At 44.0% G+C, this 18,793-nt stretch overlaps 1 protein-coding gene across 2 annotated transcripts in view; it reads right to left on the reverse strand.

Moving 5' to 3' along the window:
- Nucleotides 1-18,793, reverse strand: part of LOC144592317 (SH2 domain-containing adapter protein B-like) — a 101,774-nt gene that overhangs the window by 56,886 nt on the left and 26,095 nt on the right. For both annotated transcript variants that reach the window (XM_078396846.1, XM_078396845.1), the window contains one exon: nt 1,185-1,388. In XM_078396846.1, coding sequence (XP_078252972.1) covers nt 1,185-1,388 — 204 coding nt within the window. The remainder of the gene's footprint in view (nt 1-1,184; nt 1,389-18,793) is intronic.

Here is an 18,793-nt window from a genome sequence, read left to right on the forward strand (position 1 = left end):
AAAGTGTCAATAAAGCAGGGTCTGATGATAGTTCTGCTGCTCAAAAGGTGGTAAGCGAGAGGAGCAGAATTAGGCCATTCGGCCCATCAATTCTACTTCCCCCATTCAATCGTGGCAGATTTATCTCTCCCTCCTAATTCCATTCTCCTGCCTTCTCCCTATAACCCCTATCACCGTTACTAATCAAGAATCTATCTATCTCTGCCGTAAAAATATCCATTAACTTGGCCTTCACAGCCTTCAGTGGCAAAGAATTCCACAGGTTCACCACTCTGACAAAATAAATTCCTCCTCATCTCCTTCCTAAAGGGACATCCTTTAATTCTGAGGCTGTGACCTCTAGTCCTAGACTCTCCCACTAGTGGAAACATTCTCTCCATATCCACTCTATCCAAGCCTTTAATTATTCTGTATGTTTCAATGATAATCCCCTCTTATTCTTCTAAACTCCAGCGAGTACAGGCCCAGTGCTGTCAAACGCTCATCACAGGTTAATCGCTCATTTCTGGGATCATTCTTGTAAACCTCCTCTGGACCCACGGTGGCGCAGCGGTAGAGTTGCTGCCTTACAACGAATGCAGTGCCGGAGACACAGGTTCAATCCTGACTATGGGTGCTGTCTGTACGGAGTTTGTACGTTCTCCCCGTGACCTGCGTGGGTTTTCTCCGAGATCTTCGGTTTCCTCCCATACTCCAAAGACGTACAGATATGTAGGTTAATTGGCTGGGCAAATGTAAAAAAAATTGTCCCTAGTGTGTGTAGGATAGTGTTAATGTGCGGGGATCGCTGGGCGGTGCGGACCCGGTGGGCCGAAGGGCCTGTTTCTGCGCTGTATCTCTAAATCTAAATCTCTCCAGAGCCAGCACATCCTTCCTCAGATACGGTGCCCAAAATTGCTCACAATACTCCAAATGCGGCTTGACCAGCGTCTTATAGAGCCTCAGCATTCCATCCCTGTTTTTGCATTCTAGCCCTCTTGAAATACATTGTGTTTGCTTTCTTTACTACCGATTCTCATTAAAATTGAACTTGCTGTATGCTCCCGATATTAGGGCCCACAATGCATTGTGCAATAATGCCGCATTGTGCAATAATGCCACATTATTTGCCATTATCAGAGAATTAAAACTCTACACTTTCCCACAGCTGATATGCATAAATAAAATTAAACTCGAACACTGACCTGTAAAGGCTGGCACTGTAATCTTATTCCATTCCCATGGTTGGTCGTATTCATCTGCAGGCCTGGCGTCATCCTGTGGCAACCTGCTTTCTCTCAGGCAGCTATCAACACTCTCCGTGTCTGAAGCTACACCATTCTCTTCAGGTTCGTAGGGCGTGTCGTACAATTGAATTCCTTTCTTCTGACTCTCTTGCCTGTGAATCTCTGGAACATAAACGTGTCTCATGAGTGTAAGGGAAGAAGCATAGCAAAGAAGAAAAAAAAAATCTGGATCAATCACACAGTTGAAAGTCAATGGATTTTTTTTTTTTTTAATGCAAGCACCTGTAAACACACATCATCATAACGGGAAGTAAAAGCAGAATACTTTCTATGGTCTTCCCCTGTATGATATTTCAATTAAAGGCTGTACAAATTTCCTCAGCCGTGAGATGATTTCCTCACTTGCCTCAGCCGTGAGATGATTTCCAAGATAAAATAAGCGGTTCACGTTTTCTGGATTCTGATTGTTCAACATATATAGGGCAGAGGTAGAGCTACTGCCTGACAGCGCCAGAGGCCCGGGGAAACACGTTGGGGGTAATGACTGACTTGTTTAACTCTAGTTTTCACCTGGCTATATTGGAAAAACACTGGTCAGTATCATGTACATGAGCTGCAGACGATGCTCACGTGCACACATTCAGAGACTGAGCTCTGAGGCTGAGGCTGCCCAGGCAAAATATGGGATGCTGGGCCGCAGTATGAATTATGGCAGTATGAATACTGATTTCTCCAACTTCGAGTAACCCTTGGTTTCCCCGCTCTCCCTTCCCCATCCTAGTTTTCCGACTAGTTCAACTCCCCTGCTGATTAAATAGTGTGCCTCGTTGTAGGTTCACTAGGTTGATTCCCGGAATGGCGGGACTGTCGTATGTTGAAAGGCTGGAGCAATTAGGCTTGTATACACTGGAATTTAGAAGGATGAGGGGGGATCTTATTGAAACATACAAGATAATTAGGGGATTGGACACATTAGAGGCAGGAAACATGTTCCCAATGTTGGGGGAGTCCAGAACAAGGGGCCACAGTTTAAGAATAAGGGGTAGGCCATTTAGAACGGAGATGAGGAAGAACTTTTTCAGTCAGAGAGTGGTGAAGGTGTGGAATTCTCTGCCTCAGAAGGCAGTGGAGGCCAGTTCGTTGGATGCTTTCAAGAGAGAGCTGGATAGAGCTCTTAAGGATAGCGGAGTGAGGGGGTATGGGGAGAAGGCAGGAACGGGGTACTGATTGAGAGTGATCAGCCATGATCGTATTGAGTGGCGGTGCTGGCTCGAAGGGCTGAATGGCCTCCTCCTGCACCTATTGTCACCTTCCCCTCAGCTAACACTGACCCATTCTACATTTCCTTATCACCTGCTTTGATCTGTCATTTTCACACCTTACCCTTCCATATATCCAGACTCCATCTCCCCTGATTCTCAGTCTGAAGAAGGGTCTCCACCTGAAATTTCACCCATTCCTTCACTCCAGGGATGCTGCCTGTCCCACTGAGTTACTCCAGCATTTTGTGTCAAACCTCCACTGTGTCAGGTTTGGGAAGGGGCGGTACTCCCAAACACAAAAACAACATTTATAAAAGAATAACTATCTGTGCAATCGATCAGATTCCAGTCAAAAGCTAAATATATGTAACTAAACAACTACTGAGAGAACACTTAGCTACTTTTTGTTTCCCCCCCCCCCACAACTTTGTGTTCTCAGGAACAAGAGTCTAAGTGAGTCAGTGCTGAAATGAGTCATAATATGCCATTGACATTATCATTGTGCCAGGAACCAATTGCAAATCCATACCAGGTGCTCAGCAAAGCATGTAATTGTAGCACAGAAAAATAAATTATTGATCATTTGAGAACATCTTTCTCAAACTCGACACCTCCACTTCCTTGAAGAATAGCAGGAATTGCAAAACACAACAGTCCAATTTGCTCTCATGTCATATACTATCCTGACTTGGGCAATATTTGCAGTGTTTCAAGGCTCCTGCAGCAATTAAATCGTCCCACGGTTCCTGCCTGAAAGGGATGGTATTTATTCACAAAATGCTGGAGTAACTCAGCAGGTCAGGCAGCATCTCAGGAGAGAAGGAATGGGTGACGTTTCGGGTCGAGACCCTTCTTCAGACTGATGTCATGTTTGCTGGGCACACTAGGGCAAGCAATATGGCTGCTTGCAGCCGGAATATGAGGCTCAGTCCTATCCATGTACCAAACCCGTTATCTCCACGGATGGCCAAAATGATGGCCAACTAGTTGGTCGTTTTTTTTCAGAACCATCTTAAAAAGCAAAAATGAGAGGTAGAATCTAGAGCTTTGGACCAAGACTTTCAAACTATTTACAGCCAACTGTGGGAATAATAAAATTCCGAGACAATCCCGTGTCTGCACAGTAAATGAAGAACTAACTTTCGTGCACAAAATGCTGGAGTAACCCTTTTTCAGACTGATGTCAGGGGGGCTGGACTATCTAAAGTTTAGATAGTTCCTATGAGGAACAACTTTAGATAGTTCCTCTGTCCCTCTCTTCCCCTCCCCCTTCCCAGATCTCCCTCTATCTTCCTGTCTCCACCTATATCCTTCCTTTGTCCCGCCCCCCTGACATCAGTCTGAAGAAGGGTCTCGACCCGAAACGTCACCCATTCCTTCTCTCCTGAGATGCTGCCTGACCTGCTGAGTTACTCCAGCATTTTGTGAATAAATACCTTTGATTTGTACCAGCATCTGCAGTTATTTTCTTAAACTAACTTTCCTGCTGTCGTCTAGTGTCACGTCAGAAGCTTCACCTTGAAAATCTATCCTTATCATATTTAATCTTTTCATTCTGTCATGGAAGTAGCAGCTATGGCTAAATACTATCCAGTGAATTTGCTGTTTGGGGACAGATGGGGGAGAAGGAAGTTGCCAAAATTATCATCTGAGTGGTATCACAATATACAATTAGCAGTGCTAAAGCTCATGGGGATATGAGTGGCACGGTAAGTTATTGCCCAACGATAGTTGTGCTTTGGAAGGTAGTGTTTAGTTATAGTTTGGTTGAGAGATACAGTGTGGAAGTAGGCCCTTCCACCACACCAACCATCAATCACCTGTACACTACTTCTATGTCCTACTCGGGGCAATTTACAAAAGCCAATTAAACCTACCAACCTGCACGTCTTGTGAATGTAGTAGTAAAACAAAGCGCCTGGATGAAACCGATGTGATCACAGGGAGAACGGACAAATTCAATACCGATGGCACCCATAATCAGGATCGAACATAGAAACATAGAAAATAGGTGCAGGAGTAGGCCATTTGGCCCTTCGAGCCTGCACCGCCATTCAATATGATCATGGCTGATCATCCAGCTCAGTAGCCTGTACCTGCCTTCTCTCCATACCCCCTGATCCCTTTAGCAAAAAGGGCCACATCTAACTCCCTCTTAAATATAGCCAATGAACTGGCCTCAACTACCTTCTGTGGCAGAGAATTCCACAGACTCGCCACTCTCTGTGTGAAGAAATGTTTTCTCATCTCGGTCCTAAAAGACTTCCCCCTTATCCTTAAGCTGTGACCCCTGGTTCTGGACTCCCCCAACATCGGGAACAATCTTCCCGCATCTAGCCTCTCCAACCCCTTAAGAATTTTATATGTTTCTATAAGATCCCCCCTCAGTCTTCTAAATTCCAGCGAGTACAAGCCCAGTCTATCCAGTCTTTCCTCATATGAAAGTGCCGCCATCCCAGGGATCAATCTGGTGAACCTTCTCTGTACTCCCTCTAAGGCAAGAACGTCTTTCCTCAGGTTAGGAACATGGGTCTCTGGCAATGTTAGGCAGCAGCTCCACTGCTGTGTCACTCCACCACCCTTCGCTGCTGCCTTGAGCTAAGTCAGTTCATGTAAGAAAGATGCACCAGAAGGGGTGATTGATGGACAGTTCCAAAAACTGGTAGCCCTAAATCTCTGCGAATATGTCCAAATCAGTATAGTAAGCGACGGGAGAGGGACTTCCAGGTGACGTCTCTTGCAGTTCCTGCGATTCCTCAAGGAAGTGGAGATTGAGTTTGAGAAAAAACATTCTCAAATGATCAAGAGTTTATTTTTCTCTGCTGTAACCACGTGAGTTACTGTATTGTTAACTTGCACATTGCTCTTTAAAAATCTGTAACCATAATACAACAAATCCGAAATGCTACTATTCTTCGAAATCTAAAAGGGTAGCAATGGTAGAACATTTTGATGAAGAAATGTCATTATTTTTTTTAACCGCAGCCACCTGCATAGGTGACGTGCTTAACATGCAGAGCTGGTTCTAACATGAATGAGATAAGTTGCACTTTTCTGAAGGGAACCTGTTTTGCAATTCTGTCTGCAGGTTAAAAAATTGGGCTATGCGTTGATATGCTGAATGGCATTTGCATATATCAATCTTGCTAATATCCAAAAGATCAAAAACACGAGTGACATTGAATGGCCAATTTGCTGTGAACAACAAAATATACCAGCAGATAACACAGAAATTCATCTGTGCTGTGGGAAGTGGACTATCGGGTGGCTGTGCTGTGCTATAACCACTCTCTTCCATGAGCCCCTTGCAGCTTACACACTTAGCTGTACTACTGTGGAGCATGAAAGCTGTCAAGTCAACCCACTGCAAGAAAAAAAAGCAGAATGTACAAAGCAGCAGAGGTTGCAGAAAAAGCTATACAAGAGAGTGTCCCCAGCACTAGCCTAATAGTGGTTCAGGATAACGGGCAACTTCTTGGTTCACTCATCCCTTCCCACATAAACTGCCCCCTCTCTATGAGATTTAACACTGCAGGTAATGTAATACCTGTCCCTACACTCTTCCCCCCCCCCCCCCCCCCCACCTGCCCCTCTCCCTCCCTCATCTCCATCTAGCGAATCCCACGTGAGAGAGATTAGCACGCACCTCTTCAAATCTCCTATAATAATAATAAGCATTTATTTTATATAGCGCCTTTCCAGAAGCTCAAAGCGCTTTACAAAAACAATCATAACATAAAAACAAACAGACAAACTATCCTAACGGAGAAGCGGCGTATAAACAGCGCCAGCGTCCTCTCACGTCAGGGTCCGGCAGTAGACAACAAAAAGCACAGGACACACAGATACAATTTTTACACAAACAGCCATCACAGTGATTGCTCTAGGCACACCCTCACTGTGATGGAAGGCAAAGAAAAGTCTTATCTCTATACTGGACTCAGTGCTCCCTTTACATCGGCGACACCAAGCGCAGACTAAGCGATCGTATTGCCGAACACTTGCACTTAGTCTGCCACGGTCTGCTGGATCTCCCAATTGCAAACCATTTTAATTCCCCTTGACATTCCCATATCTATGCAGCCCATTCTGTCCCGGGCCTCCTCCATTGCCAGTGATGCCCCATGCAGACTGGGCGAACAATCACATTCCGCTCGAGTAGCTGACAACCCACAAGGCATGAACCCTGAATTTTCCAATTTAAAGCAATGCCTCCCGACCCAACCTCTCTTCCCTGTACCCCTCACATTTCTCCCATCATCTCGTCACTCCTTGCACCTCGCTCCACCATCCACTTCCACCTACATCCTTCCCTCTGGCTTTATGGTTCATTCCATTTCTCTCCTTATCTGACACCATTTTGTCTCCATTTCATCTTTAGCCTTTGACACTTACTCCACCCATCTGCCTCCACTGTATCCACCCATCACTCAGCAAGCAGGCTTTTCCTCCACGGAAGTCCACGATTTTGATTTGATTTAGAGATACAGCGCGGAAACAGGCCCTTCGGCCCACTGAGTCCGCGCCGCCCAGCGATCCCCGCACACTAACACTATCCCACACACACTAGGGACAATTTTTTTTACATTTACCCAGTCAATTAAACTACAAACCTGTACGTCTTTGGAGTGTGGGAGGAAACCGAAGATCTCGGAGAAAACCCACGCAGGTCACGGGGAGAACGTACAAACTCCGTACAGGCGGCGCCCGTAGTCAGGATCGAACCCGAGTCTCCGGCGCTGCATTCGCTGTAAGGCAGCAACTCTACCGCTGCGCCACCATGCCACCGAGAGCACAGCTGCACTCTCACACCATCCCCTCCCCTCCCCCCCCCCCCAACCCCCACACCTCTTTTCCAGCTTTATCCCTCCTACTACAGTCAGTTTCAAGGGACCGAGCCCAAAACGTCACCTAACCATTCGCTTCACAGACATTGCCTGACCGTGAGTTCTTGGTTCTCCAAAATATTCCAAATGGAATTTAAACTGGAGGTGGCAGAGTATGGACTTAAGCAAGAAGGGCTTCTTGGAAAAGAAGAGCTGCCTTAAATTTAGTTGCGTCTGATTGAGTAACTACAGTAGGGTGGAGACCATTCCATGCTTTAATTGAGCGAGGGACGAATGAATTGCTAAACACATCTGTCTTGGTAGCTGGTATCTCAAATTGAATCGAATGTCCTCGTCTACTCCTGATAGGTTTGGGTTTGGTGTAGATGTGGTAATCTATGTCGAGCTGACCATTTAACATTTTGTAAAAACAGGTCAAACGGTGGGGCTTACGTCTGTCTTGGAGAGTGTTCCGCCCCAATGAATTTAGAAGTTCGGTAACACTCGCTTCTCTCTCATAGGTATTTGTAACAAAACGAGCTGCCTGTCTTTGGACACGATCGATGGAAGAAATATTTTTATTTGTGTATGGATCCCATGCTGTAACTGCGTAGTCCAAGTGCGGTCTAACAAGGGTGAAGTGTAACTTCTATAAGTTACTCCCACGAAGTGCTTTGCTCAAGATCCCAGCATCTGCAGTCTACTATTGTAAACCCTTTCGTTAAACAATAAACTTAATTCAGGTACATCAGGCATAATGTCTTTATAAATGAACGCATACTCTCATTGATCAATTGCAAATTCTTAAAGTACTTTGTGATTTTATCCTGTTCGATTCTGAAAATTTCCATAAAGAATATTTAAACTGCATTGTAAACAATTTCCAGATTTCCTCCTCTCACCTAAACAGCAGAAGGCATTTGCATGCAATTTCAAATCTGCCATAGAGGTTGAATATAGATTGATCTATCAATGTATCAACAAACAAGACCACTCAGGCCTTCTACTCAATGCTGATTATTGGAGAATTCCCCACGAGTCCCATTCCATTGCCCTTAATTTAATGTCATCTATTCACTCTCACTTGCCTATTAGCTCCTCCTGATATTTCTGCTGCTGAGCTGCAGGAGAGGCAATTTACAGGAAGGAGTCAACTGACCAGTCAAGTCTTTGAGATGCAGAATTGCAGCAGAAACAAAATCGGATCCCACACCACCTCTGTGGTTGGATTAGCCCCAGTACCCCTGATCAACAGGAGTAAAATATACAAGTCGACAAGGTTTCTACTTAAGGGCCTGTCCCACTTAGGCGATTTTAAGGTGACTAGGCTGTCGCCGACAGTTCGCCGGGTGTCGTGGGTATGATCGTGAGGAGTCTTCAAAGAATCGCTGAGAAATCAACCGGTATGAAATTTCTCGGCGACAGCTGGCTTGTCGCCAGGTATCGTTGCTTATTGCGGGCGCTGTCGCATGCTGTCCCCAGGTTTGCTAGGTTCTCTTAGATGCATTTAGAAGCACGTAATATTAAAATAAGTAAGGTCATTTGAAGATACCATAAAATACTTGTGTTTAACCAATTTATTTACCGTCAGGACATTTGACAGGTAGATTGGAGGCGACAGTTTGACGGTCAGGTAAGCGTGGGAATTTTTGCGACCTTTATGGCCATCAGCCATTACATTTAAAGTAGGCTCCCAACCCAGATATGCAACCCAGAAACCAGATATGCATCTCCCGTACATTTTCAAAGAATGCCCACACTCTGCACAAAAATCCATTTAACCACTTTTAAAATTAAATTTCTTAATACTGCTATTAGTAAACTGGAAGTCAATCCAGTTTATGCCTTGTTACCGTGAAGCTTGGTTTTCAAGTAACCCGGGCATGATGTTATTTTTCAAAACTCTCAAGTACTTACCGACTTGTCCGTGATTTCAGCGAAAATGAGGACGCCGGAGAAGCATTGACAGCGTGGGAATTTCGCGATGTTTCCGAAGACGGTGTAACCTCGACCTGACTCGGCATTGTCGTGGTCATTGTCGTCTGGGCAAAAGAAAATTTCGGCGACCTGCTACGACTTTGACAGTCGCCGGCAGTCGCCTAAGTGAGACAGGCCCTTTACTATATTTATATGAAGTCTGAGGTAAGAGCCCACCTGCAATCCTTTCCCATACAGAGGTGTCTAATAAAATGTTATTAATGTTTATACAAGATAATTCAGTAGGAGTGCAAGCAAAGAGAACGTTAAAGAAACAAATAAAGTCTTTAAAAAATGTCTGCTCAAATATGTACCAGGGGTAAAACAAAATCCAATCTCATCAAAGTTACATGTTCATTTGCATACGCATTGCACAATTTCTATGCAGCTAGTTATTTTGCAACAAAGTTCCTTCCATTTAAATAATTCTGGTATTTTAGCCTCTGCAGTTGGTGACAATAGTTTTTGGATGCAACACTGAACTCATGGGAAGCACAATTATTTAGCTGAACTTCTGTTCGAGGAACTACGGCCAAAAAACACTGGCAACTGATTTTGTTTCCTCGCCATCCTGCATTTCATTAACGTCCTCACCCTAACCCACATTAAAGGTCATTCTTTAATCATGACTGTGTGTGCTTTCCTTTCTGCAGAACAACATTGTGCAATATCTCAGCGTGATCTTTCAATCCTGATTAAAAAAAAGCCACCAAACTTGTTTAAGCATTTGTATTGAATTCTATGATCTGCACAAGCAATTCATCTCCAATGCAATTTAGAATAAGCGTATCTTCGTGTCTAATCAGATATTTTATTTTCCAATCTTACCCACTGCGTCACCAGCTAAACTCTGAAATCCATGTGAATTGGATGACACTCAAATTGAGAGCCAATTGTCTGCCGAAGGGCTATAAAATGTGAAACTGGATTAAAACTGTGCAAAAACAGCCAGGAGAGATCGGAGTCAAACCCAGTAGCGAAAGAACAGTGCATTACAAAAAATTGATAATGACAAGCAGCTTCTGTTGTGACAGTAACATGTCAGGCCATTAGAAGTGGTTTTGATGAACCTGCCCTGAGCATTTAAAGCAGTTTTTGTTTTACAGAGAACATGGAACATAGCGCAGTACTGCAACAGAAACAGGCACCTTTGGCCCAGCATGTCTGAGCTGACCATGATGCCAATCCAACTCATCCCATCTGACTGCTCATTGTCTACATCCATCTACTCTCTGCCTGTCCATGTGTCCAAACACCTCTTAAATATTACTGTTGTATCTGCTTCTAACGCCTCCCCCAGCAGCATGTTCCGGGCACCCATCACTCTCTATAAGAAAAAAAATCTCCTTTAAGCATTCTCCCTCTCGCCTTGAAGTTATGACCGCTAATATTTGACATTTCCAGCCTAGAAAAAGATATCATCAACTCTATCCGTCCCTCTCATAATTTTATTACACTTCTATCAGATTGCACCTCACCCACTAAACGGTCTAATCCAAGCAATATCCTGATGAACTATTTCTGTACCCTCTCTAAAGCCTCCACATCCTCCCGGGTATATCCATCCAGCGGAAGGACCCCATGCCTTCACATGTTTGAGGGAAACAACTGGAAAGTTGTTTCAGCTGCTTAAAACGTTGGTTAGCCCACATTTGGAATATTGTGTGCAACACTGATTACCATATAACCATATAACAACTACAGCACGGAAACAGGCACGTTCGGCCCTACCAGTCCACGCCGACCACTCTCTCTCACCTAGTCTCATCTACCTGCTCTCAGACCATAACCCTCTAATCCCCTCTTATCCATATACCTATCCAATTTACTCTTAAATAATAAAATCGAGCCTGCCTCCACCACTTCCACCGGAAGCCCATTCCATACAGCCACCACCCTCTGAGTAAAGAAGTTACCCCTCATGTTACCCCTAAACTTTTGTCCCTCAATTCTGAAGCTATGTCCCCTTGTTGGAATCTTCCCCACTCTCAAAGGGAAAAGCCTACCCACGTCAACTCTGTCTGTCCCTCTTAAAATTTAAAAAACCTCTATCAAGTCCCCCCTCAACCTTCTACGCTCCAAAGAATAAAGACCCAACCTGTTCAACCCCTCTCTGTAGCTTAAGTGCTGAAACCCAGGCAACATTCTAGTAAATCTCCTCTGTACCCTCTCCATTTTGTCGACATCCTTCCTATAATTTGGCGACCAGAACTGCACACCATACTCCAGATTCGGCCTCACCAATGCCCTGTACAATTTTAACATTACATCCCAACTTCTATATTCGATGCTCTGATTTATAAAGGCAAGCATACCAAACGCCTTCTTCACCACCCTATCCACATGAGATTCCACCTTCAGGGAACAATGCACAGTTATTCCCAGATCCCTCTGTTCCACTACATTCCTCAATTCCCTACCATTTACCCTGTACGTCCTATTTTGATTTGTCCTACCAAAATGCAGCACCTCACACTTATCAGCATTAAACTCCATCTGCCATCTTTCAGCCCACCCTTCCAAAAGGCCCAAGTCTCTCTGTAGACTTTGAAACTCTACTTCATTATTAACTACACCACCTATCTTAGTATCATCTGGCATATTTACTAATCCAATTTGCCACACCATCACCCAGATCATTAATGTAAATGACAAACAACAGTGTCTATTGTCTATTGTAATCAGTATTGCACACAATATTCCAAATGTGGGCTAACCAACGTTTTAAGCAGCTGAAACAACTTTCCAGTTGTTTCCCTCAGAAACATGTGAAGGCATGGGGTCCTTCCGCTGCTGGACATGGGGGGGGGGGGGGGGGGGGGGGGGGGGGCAGGGTGTGGTGGAGACGCCCCTCAAAATAAGGGAAGGGATTCCACGCCAGTGGGCCACATGAGTGGCAAGGGTGGGGGGGGGGGCAATTTAGATATTTTTTTAGATTTAGAGATACAGCGCGGAAACAGGCCCTTCGGCCCACCGGGTCCGCGCCGCCCAGCGATCCCCGCACATTAACACTATCCTACACACACTAGGGACAACTTTTACATTTAATTAACTCAGCCAATTAACCTACATACCTGTACGTCTTTGGAGCGTGGGAGGAAACCGAAGATCTCGGAGAAAACCCACGCAGGTCACGGGGAGAACGTACAAACTCTGTACAGACGGTAGTCAGGATCGATCCTGAGTCTCCGGCGCTGCATTCGCTGTAAGGCAGCAACTCTACTACTGCGCCACCGGGGTCCAGAGGAGGAATTTTATATAATTGGTGTATTGAACGCATGTGTATGTATTGAATGCATGTATAGCCTCCGAGAATGTCGGCTGGAGTTTAGGAAGGAACATGTTTTGTATATATTTATTTCTCGAATTAAGTATTTTTTATTTTTTAAGAAATGTCTTCATGCTTTTCTCTTGTGTTGCCACTTTCAGCGAGCTACCGACCATCACCCGAAGATGCCAATGTACAATGTTCCCAAGGTTCCTACCATTTACTGTACACTTTTCTCGTGTATTTTACATCCCAAAATGCAGTATCTCACATTTCTCTGGATTAATTGCCATTTCTCTGCCCACATTTCTAATTTTTTTTCTTCACTCCACTTCTAAGTGCTCGACAGTGTGAACAAATTTGCACGGGGACATTGCAACCTTCCAAATTGATCAAATCTTCATTATGATTTTTTTTCTTTTGGCCTCTCATTATCTGTGATTTTGGTTCGGTTTTGCTCACTGTTCTCGCCTGGCTTGCTTCACAATACAATTGTTAGCAATGCCTATACAGTCTCTAACCGTCACAATTACTCAATCGATTTACCCTGCCAAGTATATTCTCTTTCTTCCACCTATCACTAACACACCATTTTTGCTACTTATAGCTGCCTTGGTTTTTTTTTTTTTCCTTTCCAGTTCTGATGGATTTTTGAACTTGAAACACTAATTTGGTGCATCTTTCCACATATGCTTTGGTACCCGATTGTTTCCAGCATTTAGACACAAAATGCTGGAGGAACTCAGCGGGACAGGCAATTTCTCCGGAGAGAAGGAATGGGTCGAGACCCTTTTTCAGACTAGTCTGACTCGACCCGAAATGTCACCCACACCTTCTCTCCAGAGATGCTGCCTGTCCTGCTGAGTTACTCCAGCATTTTGAGCCAATCTTCGGTTTAAACCAGCATTTGCAGTTCCTTCCTGCTTGTTTCCAGCATTTTTCTGTTTTTGCATCACATTTCTAGCACGGACAGTTTTTTTTCCTCCAACATTCGATGATGTGGCTGGTCCTGTTACATTTTTGGGTTATTGATGTCGCTCAGGACATTTTCCATGAATGGTCCAGCATAAAGAATTTACAATTGACTGAGTTCTGCAAAAATGAGAGTCTTGAGGATCAATAGACAATAGGTGCAGGAGTAGGCCATTCAGCCCTTCGAGCCAGCACTGCCATTCAATGCGATCATGGCTGATCACTCTCAATCAGTACCCCGTTCCTGCCTTCTCCCCACCTGCCAGTTTGGGTGCACTATGACTGCATGCATTTCAGCCGTGTTTCTTACATTCTTATGTTAGCTTTGTTAATCAGAGGAGGAATCTGTTCTTAAAACCTGATCGTCCTTTTACCCAATTAATTGTTCATCATTATTCATGGCTGAATGTGTCACTGCTGCAGTACTTAAATCTGATTTATTGGTTGTGTCAAGGCCTCAGGCAGCACAATGACGCAGCTACCTCACAGCGTCAGAGACTCAGGTTCCATCTTGACTACAGGTACTGTCTGCACAGAATTTGCACATTCTCCCTGTGACCAAGTGGGTTTTCGCCAGGTGCTCCGGTTTCCTCCCACATGCGGCACGGTAGCGCAGCGGTAGAGTTGCTGCTTTACAGCGAATGCAGCGCCGGAGACTCAGGTTCGATCCTGACTACGGGTGCTGCACTGTAAGGAGTTTGTACGTTCTCCCCGTGACCTGCGTGGGTTTTCTCCGAGATCTTCGGTTTCCTCCCACACTCCAAAGACGTACAGGTATGTAGGTTAATTGGCTGGGTAAATGTAAAAATTGTCCCTAGTGGGTGTAGGATAGTGTTAATGTACGGGGATCACTGGGCGGCACGGACTTGGAGGGCCGAAAAGGCCTGTTTCCGGCTGTATATATATATGATATATGATATATATGATGCCAAAGAAGTGCAGGTTTATCGGTTAAATGGCTTCTGCAAATGTTCCCTCACATGTAGGATAGAACTAATGTATGGGTGATCGATGATTGGTGTGGACTCAGTGGGCCGAATGGCATGTTTCCATGCTGTATCTCCAAAACTAGAAACTAAAACTAAAACCATTACTAAAATTAAAAGCCTGCTCTTTCAGAGAGAAAAAATAATAATCCCAGTTCTTTTATTACAATAGACAATAGGTGCAGGAGGTGGCCATTTGGCCCTTCGAGCCAGCACCGCCATTCAATATGATCATGGCTGATCATTCTCAATCAGTACCCCGTTCCTGCCTTCTCCCCATACCCCCCGACTCCGCTATCCTTAAGAGCTCTATCTAGCTCTCTCTTGAATGCATTCAGAGAATTGGCCCCCACTGCCTTCTGAGGCAGAGAATTCCACAGATTCACAATTCTGACTGAAAAAGTTTTTCCTCATCTCAGTTCTAAATGGCCTACCCCTTATTCTTAAAGTGTGGCCCCTTGTTCTGGACTCCCCCAACATTGGGAACATGTTTCCTGCCTCTAACGTGTCCAACCCCTTAATAATCTTATACGTTTTGATAAGATCTCCTCTCATCCTTCTAAATTCCAGTGTATACAAGCCTGGTCGCTCCAATCTTTCAACATGTGATAGTCCTGCCATTCCGGGAATTAACCTAGTAAACCTACGCTGCACGCCCTCAATAGCAAGAATATCCTTCCTCAAATTTGGAGACCAAAACAGCACACAGTACTCCAGGTGCGGTCTAACTAGGGCCCTGTACAACTGCAGAAGGACCTCTTTGCTCCTATATTCAACTCCTCTTGCTATGAAGGCCAACATTCCATTGGCTTTCTTCACTGCCTGCTGTACCTGCATGCTTCCTTTCAGTGACTGATGCACTAGGACACCCAGATATCATTGTACGTCCCCTGTTCCTAACTTGACACCATTCAGACAATAGTCTGCCTTCCTATTCTTACCACCAAAGTGGATAACCTCACACTTATCCACATTAAACTGCATCTGCCATGCATCCGCCCACTCACACAACCTGTCCAAGTCACCCTGCAACCTCATAGCATCTTCCTCACAGTTCACACTATCACCCAGCTTTGTATCATCTGCAAATTTGCTAATGGTACTATTAATCTCTTCATCGAAGTGCTTTTGTCATCTGCAGTATTGTTTATTGTTTCAGATAAAGGTTCTGCTTTACCTCAAACACCTCATCTAAACCCATTTTAAGGTAGTCTTTAAAATTAACCCCATTGCCACCTTCATTTTCCTTTGTAGAATCATTCTTTTGTTTAGTTTTGCCTGAGATCTTTCCTTCATTTCCAATCTCTCAGATCTATCCCTTTCTCATGACCCTCCCTCCCTCCCTCCCACTTTTCCAGTGCCAATGCAAGTCAATGCACTGAAATTGTAACCTTGGCTTAATCTCCACACATGCTATCTGGTCTGGTAAGCATTATCAGGATTATGCAGCAAAAATGTACACAATTCGAAATATTTTGCTTTTGTACCATTGTAGTTCGACATCTGCCATTATCCACGCAATCATCTGGCTCGTGGTGGTGTTCGCTTGAGAGCATGGAGTTGTTTGTCCAGCAATTTAATTGATCCTATAACACGCTTCAATGACATCAATCTGGACAATGTGGCCTTCAGGCAAAGCTCAATCATGGGTAAATACAAAAATTACCTTCCTCTAACTTGAAATAAATTGAAACTGGCAATAAGCTTTCACCATTAACTTGAAATTCTCCTATTATTAAACGCGCACTAAAATTTAAATAGTAATGTCACAGAAAAACTAATTAGGTGGTTTTAAAAAAATGTTTGTTGCTCGTGCTTCAATTTTCAGTATCAGAACAACACCAGCAATAAATTTACTGTTGGTTAAAAATAAATGCTTTGCTCATAGAAAATATCAATGAGCAGACCTTCCAGGTTCTCTACTGATCTGTAAACAAAGCAAGCTGACTGTGAGCTAATATCATAATGCTTTGTGACTGCACTCTGCATCAGGTAATTTGCATTGACATGTATTACAGACAGAATTTAAACAGAGGCTACTCCACCTGTAATGACATCTGACATTTCTGAAGTTTTATCTTAGGTTCATAGAGTTATACTAGACCAAGTGGACCCGTTGGGCCCAAACCTCTCCTGCATTGGTGCAGCACCCTCTCCTCCCCGACCCAAAATATCACCATTTTGTATTCTTTAGAGATGCTGCCTGACCTGCTGCCTCAGAAAAGCCACCAGCATCCACAAAGACTCTTCACACCCCTGCAACAGTCTGTTCGAACTTGTACCATCGGGCAGATGATACAAGGTCTTCTATGCCCGCACCTCCAGACTCAGGAACAGCTTCATCCCCAGGGCCATAGCTGCAATGAACCAGTCCTGCTGAGCCGGATGGTCACATCGCACAGTGAACCGGCACAGATCTACTTGCACTTTATTCTGTTTTAAAACTGTTCCAATTTGTTTCATTGGGTTGTTTAAATTAATACTGACTAGCTAATTAATTTATTGCATCGTATGGGAGGCGCATTCCCAATCTCGTTGTACCCCTGTACAATGACAATAAAGATATATTGTATTGTATTGTATTGAGTTACTCCAGCACTTTTGTTTTTAAATCAGCACCCGCATATTTAATAACTGATGCTGGGCTCTTCAATCAGCAGTTCATCAGATTTTTCCTTGCAGCTTTTCTTAAATAAAGGCACATCTTTAGCTATCCTCCAGTCTTCCGGCACCTCGCCCATGGTAATAGACAATAGACCATAGGTGCAGGAGTAGGCCATTCGGCCCTTCACGCCAGCACTGCCATTCAATGTGATCATGGCTGATCATTCACAATCAGTACAATACAATACAATATATCTTTATTGTCATTGTACAGGGGTACAACGAGATTGGGAATGCACCTCCCATATGATGCAATAATTTAATTAGCTAGTCAGTATTCATTTAAACAACCCAATGAAACAAATTAGAACAGTTTTAAAACAGAATAAAGTGCAAGTAGATCTGTGCCAGATCACTGTACGATGTGACCATCCGGCTCAGCAGGACCGGTTCATAGCAGCTATGGCCCTGGGGACGAAGCTGTTCCTGAGTCTGGAGGTGCAGACGTAGAAGGCCTTCTCCCCATATCCCTTGGCTCAGCTATCTTTAAAAGCTATCTAACCCTCTCTTGAAAGCATTCAGAGAATTGGCCTCCACTGCCTTCTGAGGCAGAGAATTCCACAGATTCACAACTCTCTGGGTGAAAAAGTTCTTCCTCATCTCCATTCTAAATGGCCTATCTCTTATTCTTAAAATGTGGCCCATGGTTCATGATTTATATCCATGATATAAATATCTCCAAGATACACACAAAATGCTGGAGTAACTCAGCGGGACAGGCAGCGTTTCTGGAGAGAAGGAATGGGTGACGTTTTGGATAGAGACCATTCTTCAGACTCCGAAGCATCCAAACAGCACCATTCTTTTTCTCCAGAGATGCTGCCTGTTCCTCTGAAGACAGACACACATGCAGGAATAACTCAGTGTAAACCAGTATCTGCAGTTCCTTCCATCATACAAATATATCTGCCAGGAGCTCCACAATTCCTACCCAATCTTCCCACAACATCTTAGAATACACTCACAGGTCCAGGCATACATCTATCTTTATGCATGTTAAATCAGCAGCTCCAATTTTGTAATCTCTTTAGATTCTCATTTACCATATCCACTAAAAACTCTCTTGACCCATTTCTGTTCTCATGACTTCCATCCGAAATATACTTGAGAATATTTAATGTGGTATTCAAACCAGAATTATTGGAGACCTGCAAAGAAACCTCAATAAATGGGTGGCTAAGTGCTCCACACTGCCTTATACAAGTGATACAAATGTATATAAAAGAACCTCGCCTAAGTCTGAAGAAGGGTCTCGACCCGAAACGTCGCCCATTCCTTCTCTCCTGAGATGCTGCCTGACCTGCTGAGTTACTCCAGCATTTTGTGAATAAATACCTTCGATACTCTTTATCACCTCGTTAAAACAAACTCAAATCAAATTTGTAAGACACAATTTCCCATGCACAAAAGCATGCCCCAATGAGCCATTGGCTTTCCCAATGCAAGTGGATTGGATCATGATTCTCAGAATCTCCTCCAGTAAAGTTCTGACCATTGATGTTGACTTCACAGACCCGCAGTTTCCTGGCTTCTCCTTATTGAATGCGCAATATTAGACACTCTTCAATCTTCTGACACCTCAATTAAGCCACAGTATTTATCTACCTTAATG

The sequence above is a fragment of the Rhinoraja longicauda genome, chromosome 3 (assembly GCF_053455715.1).
Source record: "Rhinoraja longicauda isolate Sanriku21f chromosome 3, sRhiLon1.1, whole genome shotgun sequence".
NCBI classification, from domain to species: Eukaryota; Metazoa; Chordata; class Chondrichthyes; order Rajiformes; family Arhynchobatidae; genus Rhinoraja; species Rhinoraja longicauda.